We start from the raw sequence: 19,781 nt of genomic DNA, 5'->3' as shown, positions 1-19,781 counted from the left end.
CAGCAATCCCTCCTGCTGTTCTGGCTTCTGGGATAGCTGCGCAGCCTGCATTCGCTCCATAAGACGCACACACATTTCCCCTTACTTTTTAGGAGGGAAAAAGTGAGTCTTATAGAGCAAAAAATACGGTAATTTCTTTCAGCCTCTTCCCTTTATTGTCAGACAGAGGGAGCTTGTGGTTAGTTTGGGTCCCTGTACTGTGTGATTAAGGGTTTGTTTGTATGTTATGTTTTAGCAGTTCACGGTTAGATGTTGCCTGATGTTTTTTGTGCAGTGTGATTAATGTACTGCAACAAATATCACAGTGCTGTAAGACATTTTCATATATGCAAAACGTGAGCACTTACAGAGAAACCACAGGGTTTCTCTGAAGGTAATAATGGATGTAGTCAGTGCAGAGATTTCCTACTGATCTTATTTCTGAAGATGTGAGGACAGAAGCTCCATGTGAGGCAGTGTTTGTAGGACAGCATATTCATTCAATTTTTACCTTATCTTTCTCTGCCAGTGGTAACTCAGAGTGGCTAACAGCATCAAAAGAAAACTAAAATTAATGCAAAACTCATTTAAAAAGTGGTTGGGTCTTGCTGGGTTAGTTCTTTTGGCTGTTAGCACTTGACTGATAAACTGTCGGAAAGGGACTGTTGGAGGAACTCCTCCCTCCCCACAAGTGAGTTTATAAAAGCCTCAATAGCTGATGAAGTGGATTGCAATTATATGATGTGAGTAAATATCTGATGAGGCGGGTGGTGGTCCATGAAATCTTATGCCACAAAACATTTTTTAGTCTTTAAGGTGCCACGAGACACTGTGCTTTTCCTGCAACATGGCTACTTCTCTGGAAATCAGTAACTGAGATGGTTCTAAGGTGGATCGTCTCCATTGGCCTGTGAATCAGAAAATGCTTTGCCTAGTTTTTGCTGCCGTTTCCCAGCTGCTGAGGCTGAAATGGGATGGGGAACCTAAACTGGAATTGTCTTTGGACTGCCAACAGGAACTTTGGATGAGTGAAATGTAATTTCCCCCTTCCCACTTTGCCTGGGCGTCATAACATGATGAGAGCATGAAGGTGGGCAGCATTGCTAATGTGCAGCATTGCTCATGGCAGCAAATAACCAATTTAGTGGGGATTTTCAGTGGGAAAATGGTAAAAGGCAAAGGATTAATTCCCACTTTAACCACACTGTGGCCCTGATTGCTTAGGATCCTGTGCAGCTGATTTTGGCTGAAAATAAAAGGGGGGAAATGACAACACCATGGCAATCCACAGTATTCAAAGATGTGTTTAAAGGAGCATGCAGTTTGACCCCTAGCTAACAAGCTGTAAAAAGTAGCAAATCACCAGTTCTAGATGATATTCATCTGACAGTTCTTTAGGGCAGTGGTTCCCAATTACCTAAATACTGCTGACCCCCTGTTTTTCAAAAGCCAAGGCATGAATCCCCTACTTTTGAAAGTGTTGATATATCTGTGGTAGTGTTTGGTATGTGAATGGTGCCACCATACCCTCCAGCGTGTCCCAGTGCAAAACTGGGCTGTGTGTTTTCCGAGCCACACTCCAATGCAAGTCCTGTGACCTGTGCAAGAGCACGGCCCCCAGAAACCTGCATTTTGGGGCTCCACAATCTCACGCAAGCCACACATCTGGCCATGATCTTACACGTTTTTGGCCACTGTGCTCTCACAAAACAGAATGTCCCAGACAGTTGACGGGTATGTTCCATGGACCCTCTGTCCTAACTGTAACAGTCTTAGGCCTCTACAGATATGTATATATTTAAAAACCTAAATGGATGTTCGTCTTGGCAAAGCATTCTTCAAAATGTGGGGTGGCCCTACATTTTTAAAAGTTCAGAAACAAACATCCATTATTATTTTAGAGTGCTTTTCCAAAATGGGAAAAGATTTTGCCCCGCTCTGCAACAGTGTTCCCAAGTAGTGTGCTTTACATATTTCCCATAGAAGTGAATGGCAGCCATTCATTTGGAGGGAAGGTGAAGGACTGTATCTAAGTTCACTATAGAGCTCTAGGCTGAATTTGGTCATGCTAGGTCATGGTTGGGGCAGGACCCTATCTGAACTCCTGGAGAGCTTCTGCCTATCACTGTGGACAGTAATGAGCTAGATGGACCAGTCTGATGCAGTGTAAAGGCAGCTTCCTGTTCTCTGGATGCATGTGCTACCCTAATGGCCATGCACATTCTACTCCATTTTGAACATAATGAGAACTGTTAAGAATAGGTCCCCTGTCTATTTGCATAGTTTCACCTTGGTTCTCTGGCTATTTCAGAGTATGAAAAAGGAGAAGGAACGCATAAACTGTTTTTTCTGTATATCATTACTTTTTAAAAATAAAAAAAATGTAACACAACTATGAAGGAAAAGTATATTGTACCAGAAATGGTACGGGCATTAGCTTAATCAAGTTATTAAGATAGCTGTGGATTTTTGCACTTCAGTAGCACCTTAAAGACCAACTGAGTTAGTTCTAGGTATGAGCTTTCGTGTGCATGCACACTTCTTCAGATACAGTATGCAGTATCTGAAGAAGTGTGCATGCACACGAAAGCTCATACCTAGAACTAACTCAGTTGGTCTTTAAGGTGCTACTGGAAGGAATTTTTTTTATTTTGTTTTGACCATGGCAGACCAACACGGCTGCCTATCTGTAACTGGATTTTTGCACTGTTTTACTAGGCTATTTAAAGGTTTGTGCTAAGGAGCAGGAGGGTGAATTAATTTTTGTAAACCAGCCTGGGAATGCACTTGTATGATGGTATAAAAATACATAAAATAAATCTTCTTTAAAAAATGATAAGGTGTAAGCTGATGCAAAATTACTGATAGCTAAGGAGTCAAAGCAGAAATTGGCATCATCAGTTGAGTCACGAAGGTTTGGGATATAGTTACTTTACAATGCCTTTCTAAGTTTTATGGGGAGATGCCTCCAATCCATGTGACAGAAATGATCAAATCTCTATGAAATGTATCAAAATAATGGGTGTATTCCAAAATAACCTGGAACACTTGTTTTGAACCCCACAGAATGGGGAGGGGAGGAAGCATCTTGTGGGTACAGAAACTGGAGGGTTGAAGCTGCTGGCAGGAAAAAGGTTCAAGCACTTCCTCACTCTTCCAGATACCCATCTCTCAAAATGCCTTTCTCTTGCTGAGCAACTAACTTCCAAAGTGGCTGTAGAAATCTTATGGGTTTCAGGAGCTGCTTGTTTAGTCCTTGCAAAAAGTGGTTGTGGGGGAGGCCAGAGAAGTTCTAATGTCCAGAACTTAGACGGAGGACCATAGCTTGTTACTTTATGGATGTTCTCAAGCTGTCTTTTTGTTTGTTTGTTTGTTTGTTGTTTGTTTGCAATAGAAATAAGCATGCAGTTTCCCAGAATTCTGCAGTCTTGTATTTACAAAATGTGCCACAGAAGCTGGAGATTTATTTGAATTTTTTTCCACATAGTGGGATGTATTTTTTTGCTGCCTTGTTTTATTTGGATGTATTGAATTGATGGTGCAAGGTGTGGTTGTTAGTTTGTTTGCTGTTTCTAATGTATGCTTTAAAAAAAGTAATTGATAAAATGTCTTCACAATAATGAAGAGGTCTGTGTGCTGTGAGAGCCACATGTGGCTCTTAGAATACATGGAGCAATGAGTACATTTGTAGAAGGGAATGTCTTCTACAAAACAGGGAACCTTATTTGATGCATTTTCTAGGTGGGAGGGGAATGTTTGAATAGCCCGATTCCTGTGAGCTTAATAGTCAAGCGTCTTCTTTTCCAACCTGCTGTAGAGACTGTTGTTAAATTTCTCACTTAAGTGTTAGTGCTCTCACATGTAATTCTTCTATTTTTTCCCCTTTAGGAAAGCTTCCCAAGGATGCAGCATTGATCCAAAGGCAGCTGTTGAGCTGGAGGAGATTTGTTGCTCCCATTCAGATCTTGCCAGAACTGCTGAGTTCAACATAACAATGTCTTTGGGTCACTTAGGCAAGGGAGCCAGCCTAGATGACCTTATTGATACTTGTATTCATTCTTTCGGTGAGTTGAGTGATCTTTCTTTAACTATTTTCAGACTGTATCTCTGTAGCATTTGGGGTCCTTCGTTTTGTGTTAGATATAATCAGGTGCAAGTACATTCATCACTGCTCTTACAGTTGAGTCTCTGCATATGTTGTTATGTGAGTATCACTCTGTGTGTGTCCAGAATGTTTATCAGTGTTAAGTGCTGTCCTTGCAGAAAGAACAAGTGTGGCAGTTATAATCTTTGTGGAATTATTAAATCCCCTCCCCCTGTCCACACTTCTGAATAAATATTAGACACATGGAAATGCATGTAGACTGTTGCAGAACTCAGTTGAAATGTTAAAATCTGGGTATTGTTTCATGCTATCTTTAGGGAAAACTTGCATCGTAGCTAAATGAATGGTTGCAGGGGGGATACTGTTGTTTAGCACCAAAGGGAAATAATAGCTTTCTTATAAAAGAGAATGATATGAAGTGAAAAAGCTCAGTGGTATAGCTTTTACTTAGCATATGAATTATTCACTCCCCCCTTTTGCTGACAGAATACCTTTGAACAAATTTAGCATCATGCAAACTGAATCCTATGGCTTTTACTCAGAAGTAAGTCCTATTGAGTTCAGTGGGGCTTACTCCCAAGTAACTGTACCTAGGATTGCAGTTTTAGATGCTTAAAATTTTACTATTTCTCACCAGCTTCTTTCTTAGCTTTGTTGTCATTTATGTTCATAAAATACACGTGAACAAAAGCCATTAAATGATAAATGTTAGAATTCTGATAAGGTGGTTTTTTTTGGGGGGGGGGTTATTTCCAACACTATTGTTTATATTTGTAGTTCTGATGTTTTTTACGCTGTGCTTTGAAGAATTTGTACCAAGCAGTTCATTCATGCTGCATGAATTGGCATAGATTGTGATTTAGTGTTATCAACATACAGTTGAAGGTGTGCATTATTCCAGCTGTAGGTAAATAAAATGTGGTTTTGTCTCTATATGTAGGAGGGAAGGAATAAATGATGCACTGCTTATCAAGTGCAAATGACTGGCCAAGCCATCTGAATTTTTGTTCATATGCATGTGCCATAATACACATTGATAGCTTTCTTTCCAGTAAATGATTTAGAGAAGCTGAATAGGCTTAGCACTTATCACTCTACCTTCCTGAATCATGCTCCAAACAATGACTAATCCTCTCAGCACTTCTAGAGGAAAGTCATGCACATTATTTAGTTTCGACAAAGCATTTACAAAGCAAAATGCATATTGGGTGAAGAACTCATGCTATGGAACCTACAGTAATCATTTTTTGCACCCTGTTCTTGGTTTCCATAGTATCATATGTAGTTCATTGTAATGCATATGCTTGATTCCTCTGGGTTCCAGTGTTTTGGGGCCTGGGGACACATTTGGAAATCTAAAAATCACGAAATTCCCATTTCACAGAAGAAAAACCAGAGATGTTTAGACACCTCCACGCACAACAGGCAAAACACCCACAACCTACAAAACAAAACAAAAGAAAAAACCACAGGCAATTATCCTTCTTCCACAAAACCCCCAGTAAAACCAAGGCAAGCCACACACCTCTGAAAAAAACAATAACAGAAAAAACTTCTGGGAGAACCACCTCCAACCAAAAATCAGGAAAACCTCCCCCAACAGCCAAAGAAATAAAGTGGACAGAACAGCCACATGGGACCCAGAGGCAATCTGGGAAAAGGGAGATATGAGGGTGTGGGGGCTGGATGCCTCACTTAGCAGCACAGCATTACCCAAGCGATTAAAACACACACACACACTTAAAAAATAAGAAATGGAAGGTTCAGGGACTCTGTGTTGGGGACCCTAGCTTTATCCACTAAAAACTCATGCTTTCACAGTTACCTAAGCAAATGTACTATTACTCCTATTTTTTAAAAATAAAATAAATTAGAAGAACTAAACTGTTGGTCCGCAATAACACAGTCTGTTCACCTCTTTCCTGAAAGCGTGTTAAAGGTATCAAATGCAAATTATCATTTAGGGTTTTGCCTTAAGGTATGTTCACATTACCACTTACTACATCCGGTGTGCTTCCATCCGCTAATTTTTGAAGCCACATTCGCAAGACATTAGCCACAACCCATAGCAAACCTGTAGCTTATTGATAAATACTGCTGCTCCGTGTATTGCTTCTGAAACCAGCTTCAATGTGTAAGGAAACTGGATGCTGCATGACCGGTAATGTGAACATACCCTTAACAGTTGTTGTGCTGCTGCGGTAGAGCACATAAACGCTTAATGCCAGGAATTACAGGGGCAAGGAAACAAGAAGGCCATGTGTATCAGGTGAAGACATCTCCGCCCCTCTCTGATGCAAACAACTCTGTGCAAATGCGACTTGAAACTTGTATTTCAAGCTGCTAATTTGAACATGGAAGTAGGTAGGTTATATTAAGTTCAGTGTAACTTTTCTCCAAGCAAATATTCTAGCAATTTCAGCCTAAGTTGTATTTCTGTGCATTTAGGTTTGAGTAAAAGTGAATAGAAATGGGCTGTGGAACGGAACTGCTTTAAATATGTTCTAGTAATGCTCTGAGGGAAACAGCAAGCAGGGATTACAAATTATTTGTACTAAGGCTATTAAAACTTGATGCATTTTCATTTCTATTTTCTGTCAGGAGTCTGTGGGTGTCTTGCCTAAATTATAGTCATATGCAGACATAACTTTTCCCAAGGTTCAACTTAGTTTGAGTATTGGGGACTGGACCACAGAAAACCAAAATTTCTTAATTGAAATAACAATTAAGAACACTGTCTGTTCCATAGATAGTGAAAGATTTAATGCTATTTAAAACTGATTAATGCTATTTTAAGAATGTGCATTGTGTTAAGTCTCTTGAGACTTCCTAGCACTTTTGAAACATCATGAATTGAAGGTGGTACAGCCAGATAAGCAGCTTTAAGGAAGTTTCTTGTTTATTTTTGGAAAGTATAAACATTGCATTGGAGACAGCGACAGGGGAGAAATTCAATCCAGTTTGCATTTAAACATAAACTTTTAAAATCTGCACTTTTTGAAACAACATGCAAACCAAAACACATTTCTTTGAATTTTGCAATTCAGTTCATCAGCCAGGTAATGTGTACAAAGAAAGCACATACTAGGGTAAAGCATATATAAATTCATATATTAGTGAAAACAACATTAAAATACATTATATTTGGGGACATTGCTTTGCAAAAATGTGCATATTTGGAGCAATTGCATGCAATTATTAAGGAAAATTTTTGGATAAATTTGCAGTGAAATGTTATTGGATTTTCATGAGGACTTAAAAAAAAAAGTTGCAAGCCTATGTGGAAATGTGGAGAACTGGGGGAAAAAAAGATAAACTGAAATTGACATATTCACCCAACCCTAGTTGGAGATCAGCAGAAGTGAAGGGAATAACGATTCTGCTCTCCTGCCTCAAATAGAAGAAGTGATAGGTCTTAAGTTAATAAAAGCAGTAGTCAGTGTAGTTGCTCTGTTGGTGTCAGTAACTTGCAATTATTGCAGTTAAGACCCTTAACTCTTAAAATATACAAAGGTTTTGATTTCAAAAATCTGTAATTGCGTTTCATTTTCTAATATAAATCTTTGTTGATTTTCCACAAATTATAAACATAACAATATTTCATTTTGTTGAAGTATAAAAAGGTTTGAATTGTGGTCGGGAAGGCAAATGCTTAGTATTTCCTGTTGAAATACAAACTCATTGTCGTTTAGACCAAAACTTGGCCGCCTTATAGATGCAAACCCTATAAGGTAGATAGCTATTGCTTTGTGGAAATCTTGTCTTGGCACTTACAATGAGTCCTGAGCTTACGCTTCCTGACAGTAATTCTGTCTAGGGTTTTTGTTTTTTGTCAGGGGCGGAATTATTAGACTTTACCCCCAGTATTGCATTTGCTGCCCAAATCTGAAAATAGTACAAATGTGATTTGTGAAGACGATTGTATTAAATTGTAACTATTGTGTTGGGATTGAGCTGGGAGACTAACATGTAGATCATGATGAAAACACAGGAATCTCAGATTTTCATTTTAAATAGAGAAATTGCTTGTCTCTCATAACATAAAAACTAAAAAACAGGAGGTTACTGTTACATGTTTTTAAATGGCTCAGTAATGAGGTTTGCTTCTCTTAGCAGGGTATTGTCCTTCGGGTCTCCATGGCAATACCTATCTGGCATTGCTGCTCTGCAGTTTTTGTAGCTAGGGAAAGGTTGCTGGGTCTTTCAGCAACACCCATGTAATTGAAGTAGAGCAAGGACTTGGCAGAAGGCAAACCAGCTATGCTCCCTACAAGGTTAACCTTAGTTAATGTGGCAGGTGGTAGAAGGGACTGGATGTCTTTGCGTAGGGTGGTCTTTGTGTAAGGTGGGTCATGGACGACAAAGACACCTTTGAATATACCACAGACAGGTGCCTTTGTCGTCCAAAGTACCGTACAATTGCCTCTCTAGCTAGTTTCTTGTTTCTAATGTATTTAAATAATTTGTTATTGTTGGGCATAGTGTTTTAAATAATGTCTCCTTGAATTCTTTTGTTTGCATTCATTATTGTCTGCTTGCACTGCTTTTGCCAAAGGTTGCATTTCTTTTTGTTCTCATTTGGACAAGACATACATTTTCTGAAGGAAGCTGCCTTGTCCCTAATAGCTTCCTTGACTCTAGTCATTAGCCATGCTGGCATTCTCTTGGTCTTGTTGGCACCTTTCCTAATCTGTGTTATTGTTGTAATTTTGAATAACCAACAAGCATTCTGGAGAGATTTGATTTCCCCTTTCAACTTCCTTTTTACCAATCCCACATTTTTTAGAAGTGCGTTCATGTTGAATTTTCTTAACAGTTGTCTCTGCTTGCATGTTTGTTGAATTTTGGGGAGGTGACTATAGCACTAGCAATCAGTTCAGTAATGTTACATGTTGCACCAGGTCCTCAGCACCACTTAAGATTAAGCTCAGCACAACCTTTTTTGTTGTGGCTGGGCCATGCATGTACCCAGTCTGTATGAGGATAATTTAAGTCACTCAATACTACATCATTTTGCCCTGTGAATACCTGTGGAGTTCATCCTACATCTCAAGATGAGCATTTTGGCCAGGCATGTGGCTGTACATTCCCAGTACTAAATTACTCATGGGACCAATTAGTGCCATCCCCAATGATTCTTTGGAGGTGTATTCCCTTTTTGAGATTGTTGAACTCTGTGCCCTCTTTGATGTAAAAAAAGACACCACATCCAGTGTGCTCCATCCCTGACCTTTCAGTAGAGTTGGATTCAGAGATAACAATACCTTATCATTAATGTCCGTTCCACAAAGTTTCCATTGTGCACACTATATCTGATATGAGCTTTAAAACCAGGCACTCCAGCTTGCCCATTTTTTCTCAGAGGCTTCTAGCATATAAGCATCTGTACACAGTATCTCTTTCCAAATGTTACTGGCATGGGTGTTCTACCTTACGCCACATCAGCCTCTTTTAATTGCTATCATTATTTTTGTTAAAATAATTTGTATACCGCCTTTCATTTCAGGAAGAAATACTAAGGCAGTTTACATCCTCCTGCACTGTCATTGCCTAGTTGTACCCTTCTCCCGTGTGGAAAAGCATAAACATTTTCATTCACATTCCTGAGAGATGATCGATCCCATATGAATATTCCCTATCTCCTCACGTCAGCTTTTCCTTAACAATCAATTTATAAGCTTGCTCCGCCACCTCCCCACCCCCACCCCCCCATTTTAAACGCCAACAGTGAAGCCCTGTCCCATTTCTACAGGCCCTGCTTTCCTTGGTGTCTAATAAATCCAAACCCAACCTCCCAATGCCACCATCTTATCCATGCATTGAGACTTCTCACCCTTGCCTGCCTAGATGGCCCCATTCATGTAAAGGTTAGCATTTCAAGGAAATTATCTTGAACCTATCAACGCTATCTTTCTACCTGAATTTTGCTTCCAGGACTGCATGTCTACGTTTCCCCATGTCACTCAAGCCAATGTGCACCATGACCACAGGACTCTTCCTCAGTCCTATCTTCTAGGATACCTAGATGATATGCAACATCTGCAACCTTTACACCAACCAAGCAAGTCACTGTGGTTTGTAGGCCTGTCATAAACTCTGGAGTAGTACCCTTGGCATGGGAGGATATCTGTTCTCCGCTCTCCCCCCAATAGGTTCCTTCTAAGGCATCATTTCCTTCTTCCTTAGAGTGATGCCCTTTCCCTGAAGACTCTCATTTTCTATTTCAGCACAGGAACTATTGTAGCCTTATTAGCCCATTCCTTCACTATCACCCTGGGAGTGGTGACACCTCTGCCATGCCCTTGAACACTTGGTCTACCAACTGGTCTGAATTTTTCCAGGCCAGCCAAACATGTTCCCTGAGGGTCAAGAGCTGATTGCACCAAGCACAGGGCACATAAATGTACCTGTGACATTCTGCACACAGAATGCTGGAAAGCCCCCTCACCTCTGCTGGTTCTCTCCCTGCATGTTTTTTGTAGGTTTCTTGAGTTACTTTATTTGGATGCTTGGGATTTGTTAGGTCAAAGAGAGAAGGGGCAGACTAGACTCCTCAGCCTGTTGCCAAACTGACAACTCTCTGACTCACTTGTTCCCTTGACACTTTGTGGCTGGGGTCAAGAGACTTCATCAGCTAGGGTTCCCCTCTTAAATTCAGAATCACTGCCTCTTGCTGCATTTAGATTTTCCAGATATATTCATAACTGGCAGGTCTTTTTAAAACAGTACTGCATGTTTCAACCATCATTCCTCTGCCAAAAAAAGTAATTTTGAATTCTTGACCTAGGCCTTTATTTTGCGGGTAGAACTGCAGGGTTTCTCGTCAGGCTGGGTCTATACTTGCTCCCAGTGATTTCAAAGACTGGAAATACAGTATCAGCATGGTTTATTTTTCACTTCAAAATGCATCTTAAATAATTTAATACATTTTTAAAAAATAAAACAAAACAAAAAAACCCAGTCTTTGGTCTTTTATCTTTAAGGATAAACAAGACCATTATACCTTTTGTCATAGTACTTCAGATTACCTAATAAACTGCTATACTTTTAACTATTCAACATGGAAATACAGGAATATAGTTAATTACATGTATTTGCAAGAGTGAAAATGTATCAGTTTCCCAATAAACAGCTGCAATTTAATTTCATTCATACAGACCCTTAACAAATTGCAAAAATAAGTCAACGTAGTTTGTGTTATATAACTTTGGACTTAATATAGAAACAAATTATTTACCTTTTGCTTCTTTTATCTTTCAATAGATATCATATCTGTCTTCTAAATATGTACGTATATTAAAGCATCTTTGCCCTGAACCGTACATCTTTGATTTTATTCCCCCCAAATGTTCGCATGTTAAGATTTACTGTTTTGTATTAAAATGAGATTAATCTTTGTGCCATTAACTCATCCTAGTGTAATTGTGGCATAAAAGCTTTTATGTTGCTTGGCAACTGAAATGAAGTTAATAGGGAAGTAATCACATTACAGGAACAGAAGACTTGTTTAGAACCCTTTAGAATGCTAATTTGCTAACTAGAGCTGATTGTGTTTAACTAATGTAAAACAGCTATCTATAAATATGAACGTTCATCCTTAATTGTTTTAAAAACAGTGTAAAATGGTGAGCAACTTCATTGGCAATGAGCTGTAACTGCTAACATTTACCAAAGAATTAATATCATATAGTCAATGAAAACTGCTGGGGTAAAAATTGTGATTTTGAATTTTTTGGATAGAAAGTATTTTCTGCTGTATGAAGTATATTTGTCAGTTTATTGTTCAGATAAATATAGTCAAACAGCCCTTCCATACTGCAGACACAATGTGATGAAGCAACCCACCAAAAATATCAAAAAGGAGGGGGAAGGAGACAAAATAGCAATCTCTCTCCCCCCCCCCAAAAAAAACATGCTGCTCCAAATTTATTTCATTTATTAATTAAATTTGTTTACTACTCTGAAAATCAAAGGGCAGTTCACAAAATAAAAATACAGAATGAGAACACAAAATACATAATAAAACAAAAACAAACCAATACCCCCCCCCCACGTTTAAAAGACCATAGAATGGTCATTTAGCCAAAGGCCTGGTTATAGAGAAATGTTTTTGCCTGCTACCTAAAGATATGTAATGAAGGCGTCCTAGGGAGAGAATTCTATAAATGGGGAGCCACCACAGGAAAGACTCGTTCTCGTGTTACCACTCTCTGGGCCTCTTACGGAAGGGGCACATGAAGGAGGAACGCTGGCCTTGGCCTTTAATGCCGTAATTCTTGGGACCAGGATACTTCAGGAATTGTGGCTTCCGGTATGAACCTGCCTAAGATTTGTGTTTGGTATCTGAGGCTATCCTTCCTGTCTCTTTGCTGATGGAATTATGGTTTGTGGCAGGAGGGGGCTTTTGAATTGTGGCACCTAAACCGTAGAACAATCTTCCAAGGGAAGCTTGTCCGTCTGCTCCCTTCTTACCAGTTTTATGGAGACTTTTTGTTGTTGTTGCTTGCACATGAATTATGCCTCTTCTTCTGCTATGTGTTTGTGTTTTTAGGGTTATGACTATATTTTTATTTGTCTTATGGTGTATTTACTTTGTTTTGTAAGCGCCTCCTTGGGTGTGCTTGTCATAGGAAGGTGGAGGTGAAAGGCTAATTAGAGACTAATAAAAGCAAAGTTATAATTATAGTTGTACCACTCTTTAAACAACTGCCCACATTAACACACGATGGTGTTCATTATTAAATCTAAGCAGGTCTTGACCTGGTCAGTGACAGAATGGAAGACATCCTGGGAACTTTTCAATAGAAGGGCAGGCTAAAAGTGTACTCAGCGCCATTTAAAATGTATAACTAATGCTATTTCAGAAACTTCTTGGGGAGTACAAATGCTAATCAAATGCAGTTTTTGACGTAGTGGACTATGTAGTTTCTGACATAGTGGACTATGGATCTTGCCATAGAATAACTGCATTTCAAGGGGGAGAAAATCTGCTGCAAAGCATTATTTGGAGATGTAACACTTCACTGTCTTTTTATGTTTCTGTTTTAATTTTATTTCTGCATACTGCTAAAGCTTTTTAGCTGAAGAGCAAGATATTTCTTATATGGTTACCATATTTCAGAAAGTGAACATCTGGACAGAAAAGTTGTTGACCTTTTTTTTAAACAAAATTGAAAAGAAATTGGACATTTTTGAGGAAAATCTGCAAAAACAACACTGCTGACATCGGTTGCCATATGTCTGGATTTTCCTGGACATTTAGCTGGTTTCCGCCCTGACACTGCTTTCGGCTATAGTATTCCAGGTATGTCTGGAAAACTCCAGATGTATGGCAACCCTATGTCTTACTAAACCTGCAGACCCTAAGCATGCTCAACTTGAAATTAAGTTATGTGGAAACCATCAGAGCATCTAAGTGAACAAGGTTAGGATGGGTTGGGTCATATATATTGATTTCTGCTGTCCCCGAAATCTGAAGTGTGCCCATGTTTCTTGTTTCAGTATTAGTTATAACAGGGATGGAGAATGTGTGGCCTTCAGATGCTCTTGAACTATCAATTTCCATGATCCCTGACAATTGACCATTCTGACTAGGGCTAATGGGGCTTAAAGTCCAACAACATACTAGCTGTTTTTACAGTATATTTGTAAATTGCCTGGAAACACCTGTAAAAGTTGATTCATAGATTATTACACAAATAAATATCTGAGGGGCAACAGACTCCAAATCTGTGACTTGTTCGGAAAGTGAGAAATTAGACTGGAATAAAAACAGAAGACCCATAATTATGTGGCATGTCAGAGTAAGCTAACCCACTGAAAGCATTTGAAGCTAGCACAAAATGTTAGAATGCAGAGTTATTTATTATTAATATTATTGTTTGTTAAATTTGTATACAACCCTTCATCCGAAGAGCCCAAGGTGGTTCAAAACAGAAAATGTGAGAAAATAATACAGTGAACCAATTCAACTGTCAGTTTAAGAAGAATTTGGCCCCTGTGATAATCATTGCTAGCTATCCTCATGGTACAGATAGGTAGCCGTGTTGGTCTGCCATAGTCAAAACAAATCTGAAGAAGTGTGCATGCACACGAAAGCTCATACCTAGAACTAACTTAGTTGGTCTTTAAGGTGCTACTGGAAGGAATTTTTTTATCCTCATGGTAGACGCATTAAAATTAATGGACTTAAGTGCATTGATTTCAGTGGGTCTACTCTGAGTATGAATTACACACACACACATATGTAGGAAACACGAATGCAGCCATATTGTTTATAGCATGTGAGCAAATGATTTCTGAAACAGCACTGAATATTGATAATGAGCAGCATTTCCAAGATAATTCTATTTTTATAATGCAATGTTATTTTATTTGCAAAGTAGCCATAACTAAACTATACCACATTTTAAAACGGGTTCCTAATGCAAAATGTGGTAATTCTAACAACACGCTTCTACCGCATTTAACATTTACTTTAGAGGGTTTCTTCCCAGCATGGTGTGTGGTTTTACTGACAGGTATGCAAGCGGAAATTAGAGTGAAGAAATGAGAGTGAGTCTCAAAAAGCTTAAAGTGTTCAACTTGTTAAGGCTAAGATAAACTGAACAAGCTTCAAGTGCATATTGAAACTGTGCGGAAGTTGACTTAAAAGAATACTGTTTGCTACTTGTGCTCTTCTAATGCTTTCGTTAATACAGTGTGTGTAGCTCCTTCATGAGAATGTATGAAAAATCCAAGATTTAGAATATAGCATAGATGTTGTTCTGTCTACTTTTGAGTAAAGAACTTATGAGCTGCTGGACAGTTTGGGGTATACCTAGCATATATCCAGCATTTGGGACCTGTAGTCAGTTTTTAACTCCCCAGATCTTTTTGGATTTCATGCAGACCATACCCAGTTGCTTCACTGAACAGTGTAATAGGAGGTTCAGCTTTGAAGAAACCTTGGGTCTACTTTTAACACAGTGGCCTACATAACTGAAGGGCACCAATAGGAGCAATCCTGAACCAGCTATACTGGTGGCTGTTAGTATCTGGACCCAGTTAAAGGAGCTGGTTCTTACTTTCAAAGCCCTTCCTAAGCCTGGGGTCAGTGTATCTTTGAACATCTGCTTGTATGAGTCCACTTGCCTTTTAAAATAATCTTTTGAGATCTCCAAGTACGGTAACTTCCCTTCCAAGAGGTAAAGTTGCCAAGAGAAGAGGGGGCAGGGCTTTCTCTGTAGTTCTCCTAACTCTGTGGAATGGCCCCTCCCCAAAGGTTCAACGCTCGCTGCTCTTCTTAGTTTCTTTGGATTTTCATCATTTTGTGTGTGTGTGTGTGTGTGTGTGTGTGTGTGTTTTGAGCACTGATAGAACTCATAATTTGCTTAATGCTTTGAAGCAATTGTGTTAAGTGATGTTGTTACCCACGAAGAGTTATTATTGGAGTAATACCTGTTACATGAAAATGAGGGTAAACTTCATTGTTTTGCTGATTATATTTAAGGGTTTTGTGATTTTTATGATGAATTATATTTTGGTGCTATATTATTTTTTGGTGTGCTGTTTTACTTTAGTATGTATGTATTCTCATAAAATGTTATATATAAACACATGCATAATATAGATATATATTAATACAACTGTTTCCTCCTAGAACCATGTGCGGGTTGCTTTTCCATTTCTTTTCTTATCCTTTCCTTAATTATTTATTATTATGGAGTCACCTAGCAAACCCTGTCAGCAGAAATTGGCTTGGGGGTTCAGGAGAACCACCATAACTGTGGCAGTGGGGGGGGGGAAGGGAGATTGTTTTGTCTGGTAAGCTGATATACTTGCGCAGGCAGACCATTCAACATCACATGATGCTGAATTCCTGTGGGTTCCTTAGAAAAACAGAGGGGAAATACAAACAGATTTCTAGTCCCCTTTAAATACCTTTAAAGCTAAAATGGACTGGAAACAACAAAGGAAGGGAAATCCATGTTTTGATTGCCTCGCTATAGAAAAAGAAACACAATTTAAAGCAGCTTCTGGGAACTTTGATTTTTATCGGAGCAGTGGTGCTGGCAGAGAAGGGTTGTCATCCTTCCTTCCACACAGTTTTCCTAACCTGTCCCCCCCCCCCTTGTTTTATCCTCACCACAATCCTGTGAGGTAGGTTAGGGTCAGAGAGAGAGACTGACTCAAAGTGACTCACTGAGTTTCATGGCTGATTGGGGTCTGCTCCAGTCAAAACCAGAGCTCTTAGAGATAGTTTTAAAGTAACAGAGAAGGATATCCCATATTATTACTATATTCATCTAAAGTATTGCTTCAAAAGTATATAATTCTGCTTTGTTGTCTTTTATTCACATCTAGCAACATTTTAAAAGATGCTAGAGCATGCATTTATCTTGTTTCAGGGGAATATATTGTGTATTAAACAAGCAAGGAGCTTATGTTTCTACTCAAACCAGCAAGTGTCTTAAGAATTGAATGAAACTGCAATACTGTATTTGGCCAAAAGCCACAGAACCGTAGGCGGTTATCAACACTTGCAATGTAAGCCTTGGCTTCAATGTAAGTACTAGGGAAAATAGTTCACACCAGTATGCCCTGCAGCAAAATGAGTGTTAATGTTTAGCAAGTACTTTCACTAGCATTAAAAAGTGCCATTTGTCACTTTGTTTAGATAACTGATTCAGTCCTGTTCTTGGATTTACTTCCCTGTAAGCCTGAGTGGCAATTTAGTCTAACTGAAGATCTGTCTGTATATAATCTAAGATACTCTTTTGGGAACCAAGATAAACCCATCTTAAATGCTTTGTTGGAGAGTAGGCCTTGCACTTGTTACTTTTCAGGTACTGTACCTCGGTTTAAGAACAGCCCTGTTTACGAACTATTTGGTATAAGAACTCTGCAAAACTGGAAGTACTGGTAGTTAGCGAACTTTACCTTGGTCTATGAACAGAAGCCAAATGATGGAAGGGCACCGGTGGCGGGAGGCCTCATTAGGGAAAGTGCGCCTCGGTTTAAGAACGGCTTTGGTTTAGGAATGGAATTCCGGAATGGATTAAGTTCATAAACTGAGGTACCACTGTAGTTTTAAGGAAGAATGCAAATTCACTTGAAGGGCTTCCAGATCCCTTGAATGTGCCTGAAGCCTGATGACACTTACCTGCTTGTAAAAAACACTATTCCTGCAATGCCACATTTCTTTAATCAAACTGTGAGTGGGGAACCAAGAGAGTAAACTATCAGTAAGGTCCCAAAAATGAAGAACATGGATGGAACACCTTCCTTTTTCTGGTTTGGAATACTGTACCTTCCCTGCCCAATATTTGAGCTTCGACACAGAAAGGATGGGGGTTGGTGAATCACTAACCTACACCCATGAAATCCCCAGCTGGGTTCCAAGAGACTGTAGGTCCTCCACTTAAGTTCACTTCCCAGTCTTTTGAGCACCCAGTCCAGCTTTCTCCCAATTTTTCCCATTACATAGAACTGAAATGTCACACACATCTTGTGAAATTTCCTACAGAGAGAGATCTCTGGGAAGTTTCACAATGCCTAAACCAAGTTGGAAAGGGGCACCACCGCACTGTCAGCTGGTCCTTGACCAATATGGGGCCTGAGTCATCTTGCTACATGATGTAGCCTATTTTGTGTATTGCATTTTCACAGACTTGGCTTGGTTGGTTGTAATTATTCATTGATTGTAATTGTTGGTGGTAATTTTGTTTTATTGTATTCCAATATCTTGCAATGCTATATAAAAACTGGATATTTAAATTTTGTTCATTTGTTCATTAGTTATATTTTGAATCATTATAGGGTGACAGTGTGTTTTTGCTGTTTATTTTGCCATTTCTGTAGGTTTTATATCTCCTTGAGTACATTAATGTAAAAAGGTGCTCTTCTAATTAAAAGGAAAGGCAATGGGGCCCACAGTTAGGTGCAGAAGCCTGTATCCCAGTGTTCCTTCTGATGACCATACAGCCCCTTGCTTAGTAAGCTATCCCTGCCATAGAAGGGTCTATGAACAGGCCAAGCTGGAAGCTGGAAAATCTAGTACAGACTCTGTCGAACTTTTCCCCCATGTTCCTAATAACACTGAATTGCTCTTTCAGATTCAGAAGGAAACCTGCTTAAAAACTACCAACTACTGAAGGTAACACTGAGCATGCACCGGCTTATTATCTCCTCCACTGAGATGCTGCGAAAACTTATTGATCTATATCCTTTTAAACATTTGCAACTATTTCATTAATTCCTAATAAAGAAGCTATGGTATCATTTGGGGAATGGGCATTCCTAACAGCAAATTCTTTAATGAACATAAAAGAAATCAGGTCCTCATCACACCCACCACCCACCCCTCTGGAGCCTATTACTTAGATGTAACACAGTTTGGACTTTAAAAAAATCCACATGAAAAATTGCATTGCAATGTTTATTTTTAAGAGTAATTTCTCTCAAAATACTGGGAGGACTGCACTGGAACACTTGGGAAGAGCAAAAGCTAGTAATTCCAATCAACACATTTTGGGAGGTGCATTTGAGCTTGGTTTCATACTATAGTTTGCAAAGTTCCAGTATAAGGCACCTTCCTATGGCTACAACAATATAATCACTGTAACCTTCTTGGTTGACAACTCTTGGGTATCACTGCTCACCTGTTAACTTCAAACCAACCAAATGAATATATAGCTAGCAAAATCAAAATTTGCAATTATAGACCATTTTAACTGAAGGATATGTAGAGGTACTAGCTGATTTCATCTACATATTGACCTGGTTTATGCATCACTTTAAACCATAGTTACATGAAACTGTGCTTTAACTATGAATGTACAGCATACTGATGAAATCATGGGTGCTTTGCTCCTCTCTTGTCGCCGCTGCATTGCCACAAATTAAGTTATTATCTTACTTAGCATTACATCCACAGCCAGGCTCATGGTTTGTTTCGAGAGAAACAAACCATAAACTGTAAACAAAGGTTTGGTTTACAGTGATATGTGGATGAGGCCATTAGTATCGTTTATTCTTTTGCTAAAGTATTGGTTGCTCTGCTCTTTTTTTTAAAAAAAAACTGTTTACATTTTTATGTAACAAAATTTTATTACGACAATATTCTGTTATTATTTAAACAATTTAGCTGTAATATTAGTATTTTCAGATGGATTTTATGAACTTCCTTCTTTTCTATAGGCTTTTGACATATTTTCCTTAGCAATTTATTACATATCTGGATGCTCTGGAAAATAATTCTTCTGTGCTTTGCTATAAAATATGTTACCTTGTAAGGTAAGAACACTTTTTTTTAAAACAGATGGTCTGTTAAATGAAACTTGTGATGATTTTTTTCCTTTTTTGGTATTAATCAAGTTTTTTTTTAAAGAAGGGAAGTATTTGTTAGGTCATACCTTATGATTATTTTTAGGGCAATAAAAGCAGACATTTATTGTGCAGTTGTTTATCGGTTGTGACAGATCAAGGCATGATTGTTCATCTACTCAGGCAAACTGCAGCCTTAAGGCCCCAGGTGAATCTTGGCTTATTTTGGTCCTAAATATGGTCTGGGAAGAGAACATAAATATTTATGTGCTGGTGGTGACATCTTTGGTGACAAGATGTCACCAAAGATGCAGCATTTACGAACTTAGAATTTGTAAAATGTTTTTACACCCTAATATCCATGGACAGATTTTCACTCTTGCAATATAGC

At 38.8% G+C, this 19,781-nt stretch overlaps 1 protein-coding gene across 2 annotated transcripts in view; it reads left to right on the top strand.

Moving 5' to 3' along the window:
• RASGRP1 (RAS guanyl releasing protein 1) overlaps nucleotides 1-19,781 on the top strand; it is a 43,365-nt gene that overhangs the window by 3,645 nt on the left and 19,939 nt on the right. For both annotated transcript variants that reach the window (XR_014156150.1, XM_081860388.1), the window contains exons 2-4: nucleotides 3,868-4,043; nucleotides 18,181-18,291; nucleotides 19,303-19,360. Coding sequence is in view for 1 of the 2 variants with exons in the window: in XM_081860388.1 (XP_081716514.1) it covers nucleotides 3,868-4,043; nucleotides 18,181-18,291; nucleotides 19,303-19,360 (345 nt within the window). In the remaining variant the exon portion in view is untranslated. The remainder of the gene's footprint in view (nucleotides 1-3,867; nucleotides 4,044-18,180; nucleotides 18,292-19,302; nucleotides 19,361-19,781) is intronic.

This window comes from Podarcis erhardii (genome assembly GCF_964252035.2).
Source record: "Podarcis erhardii genome assembly, chromosome: 1".
NCBI lineage: Eukaryota > Metazoa > Chordata > Lepidosauria > Squamata > Lacertidae > Podarcis > Podarcis erhardii.
The sequence above is the reverse complement of the archived record's forward strand: the minus strand, read 5'-3'. Positions and strand labels throughout refer to the sequence as shown.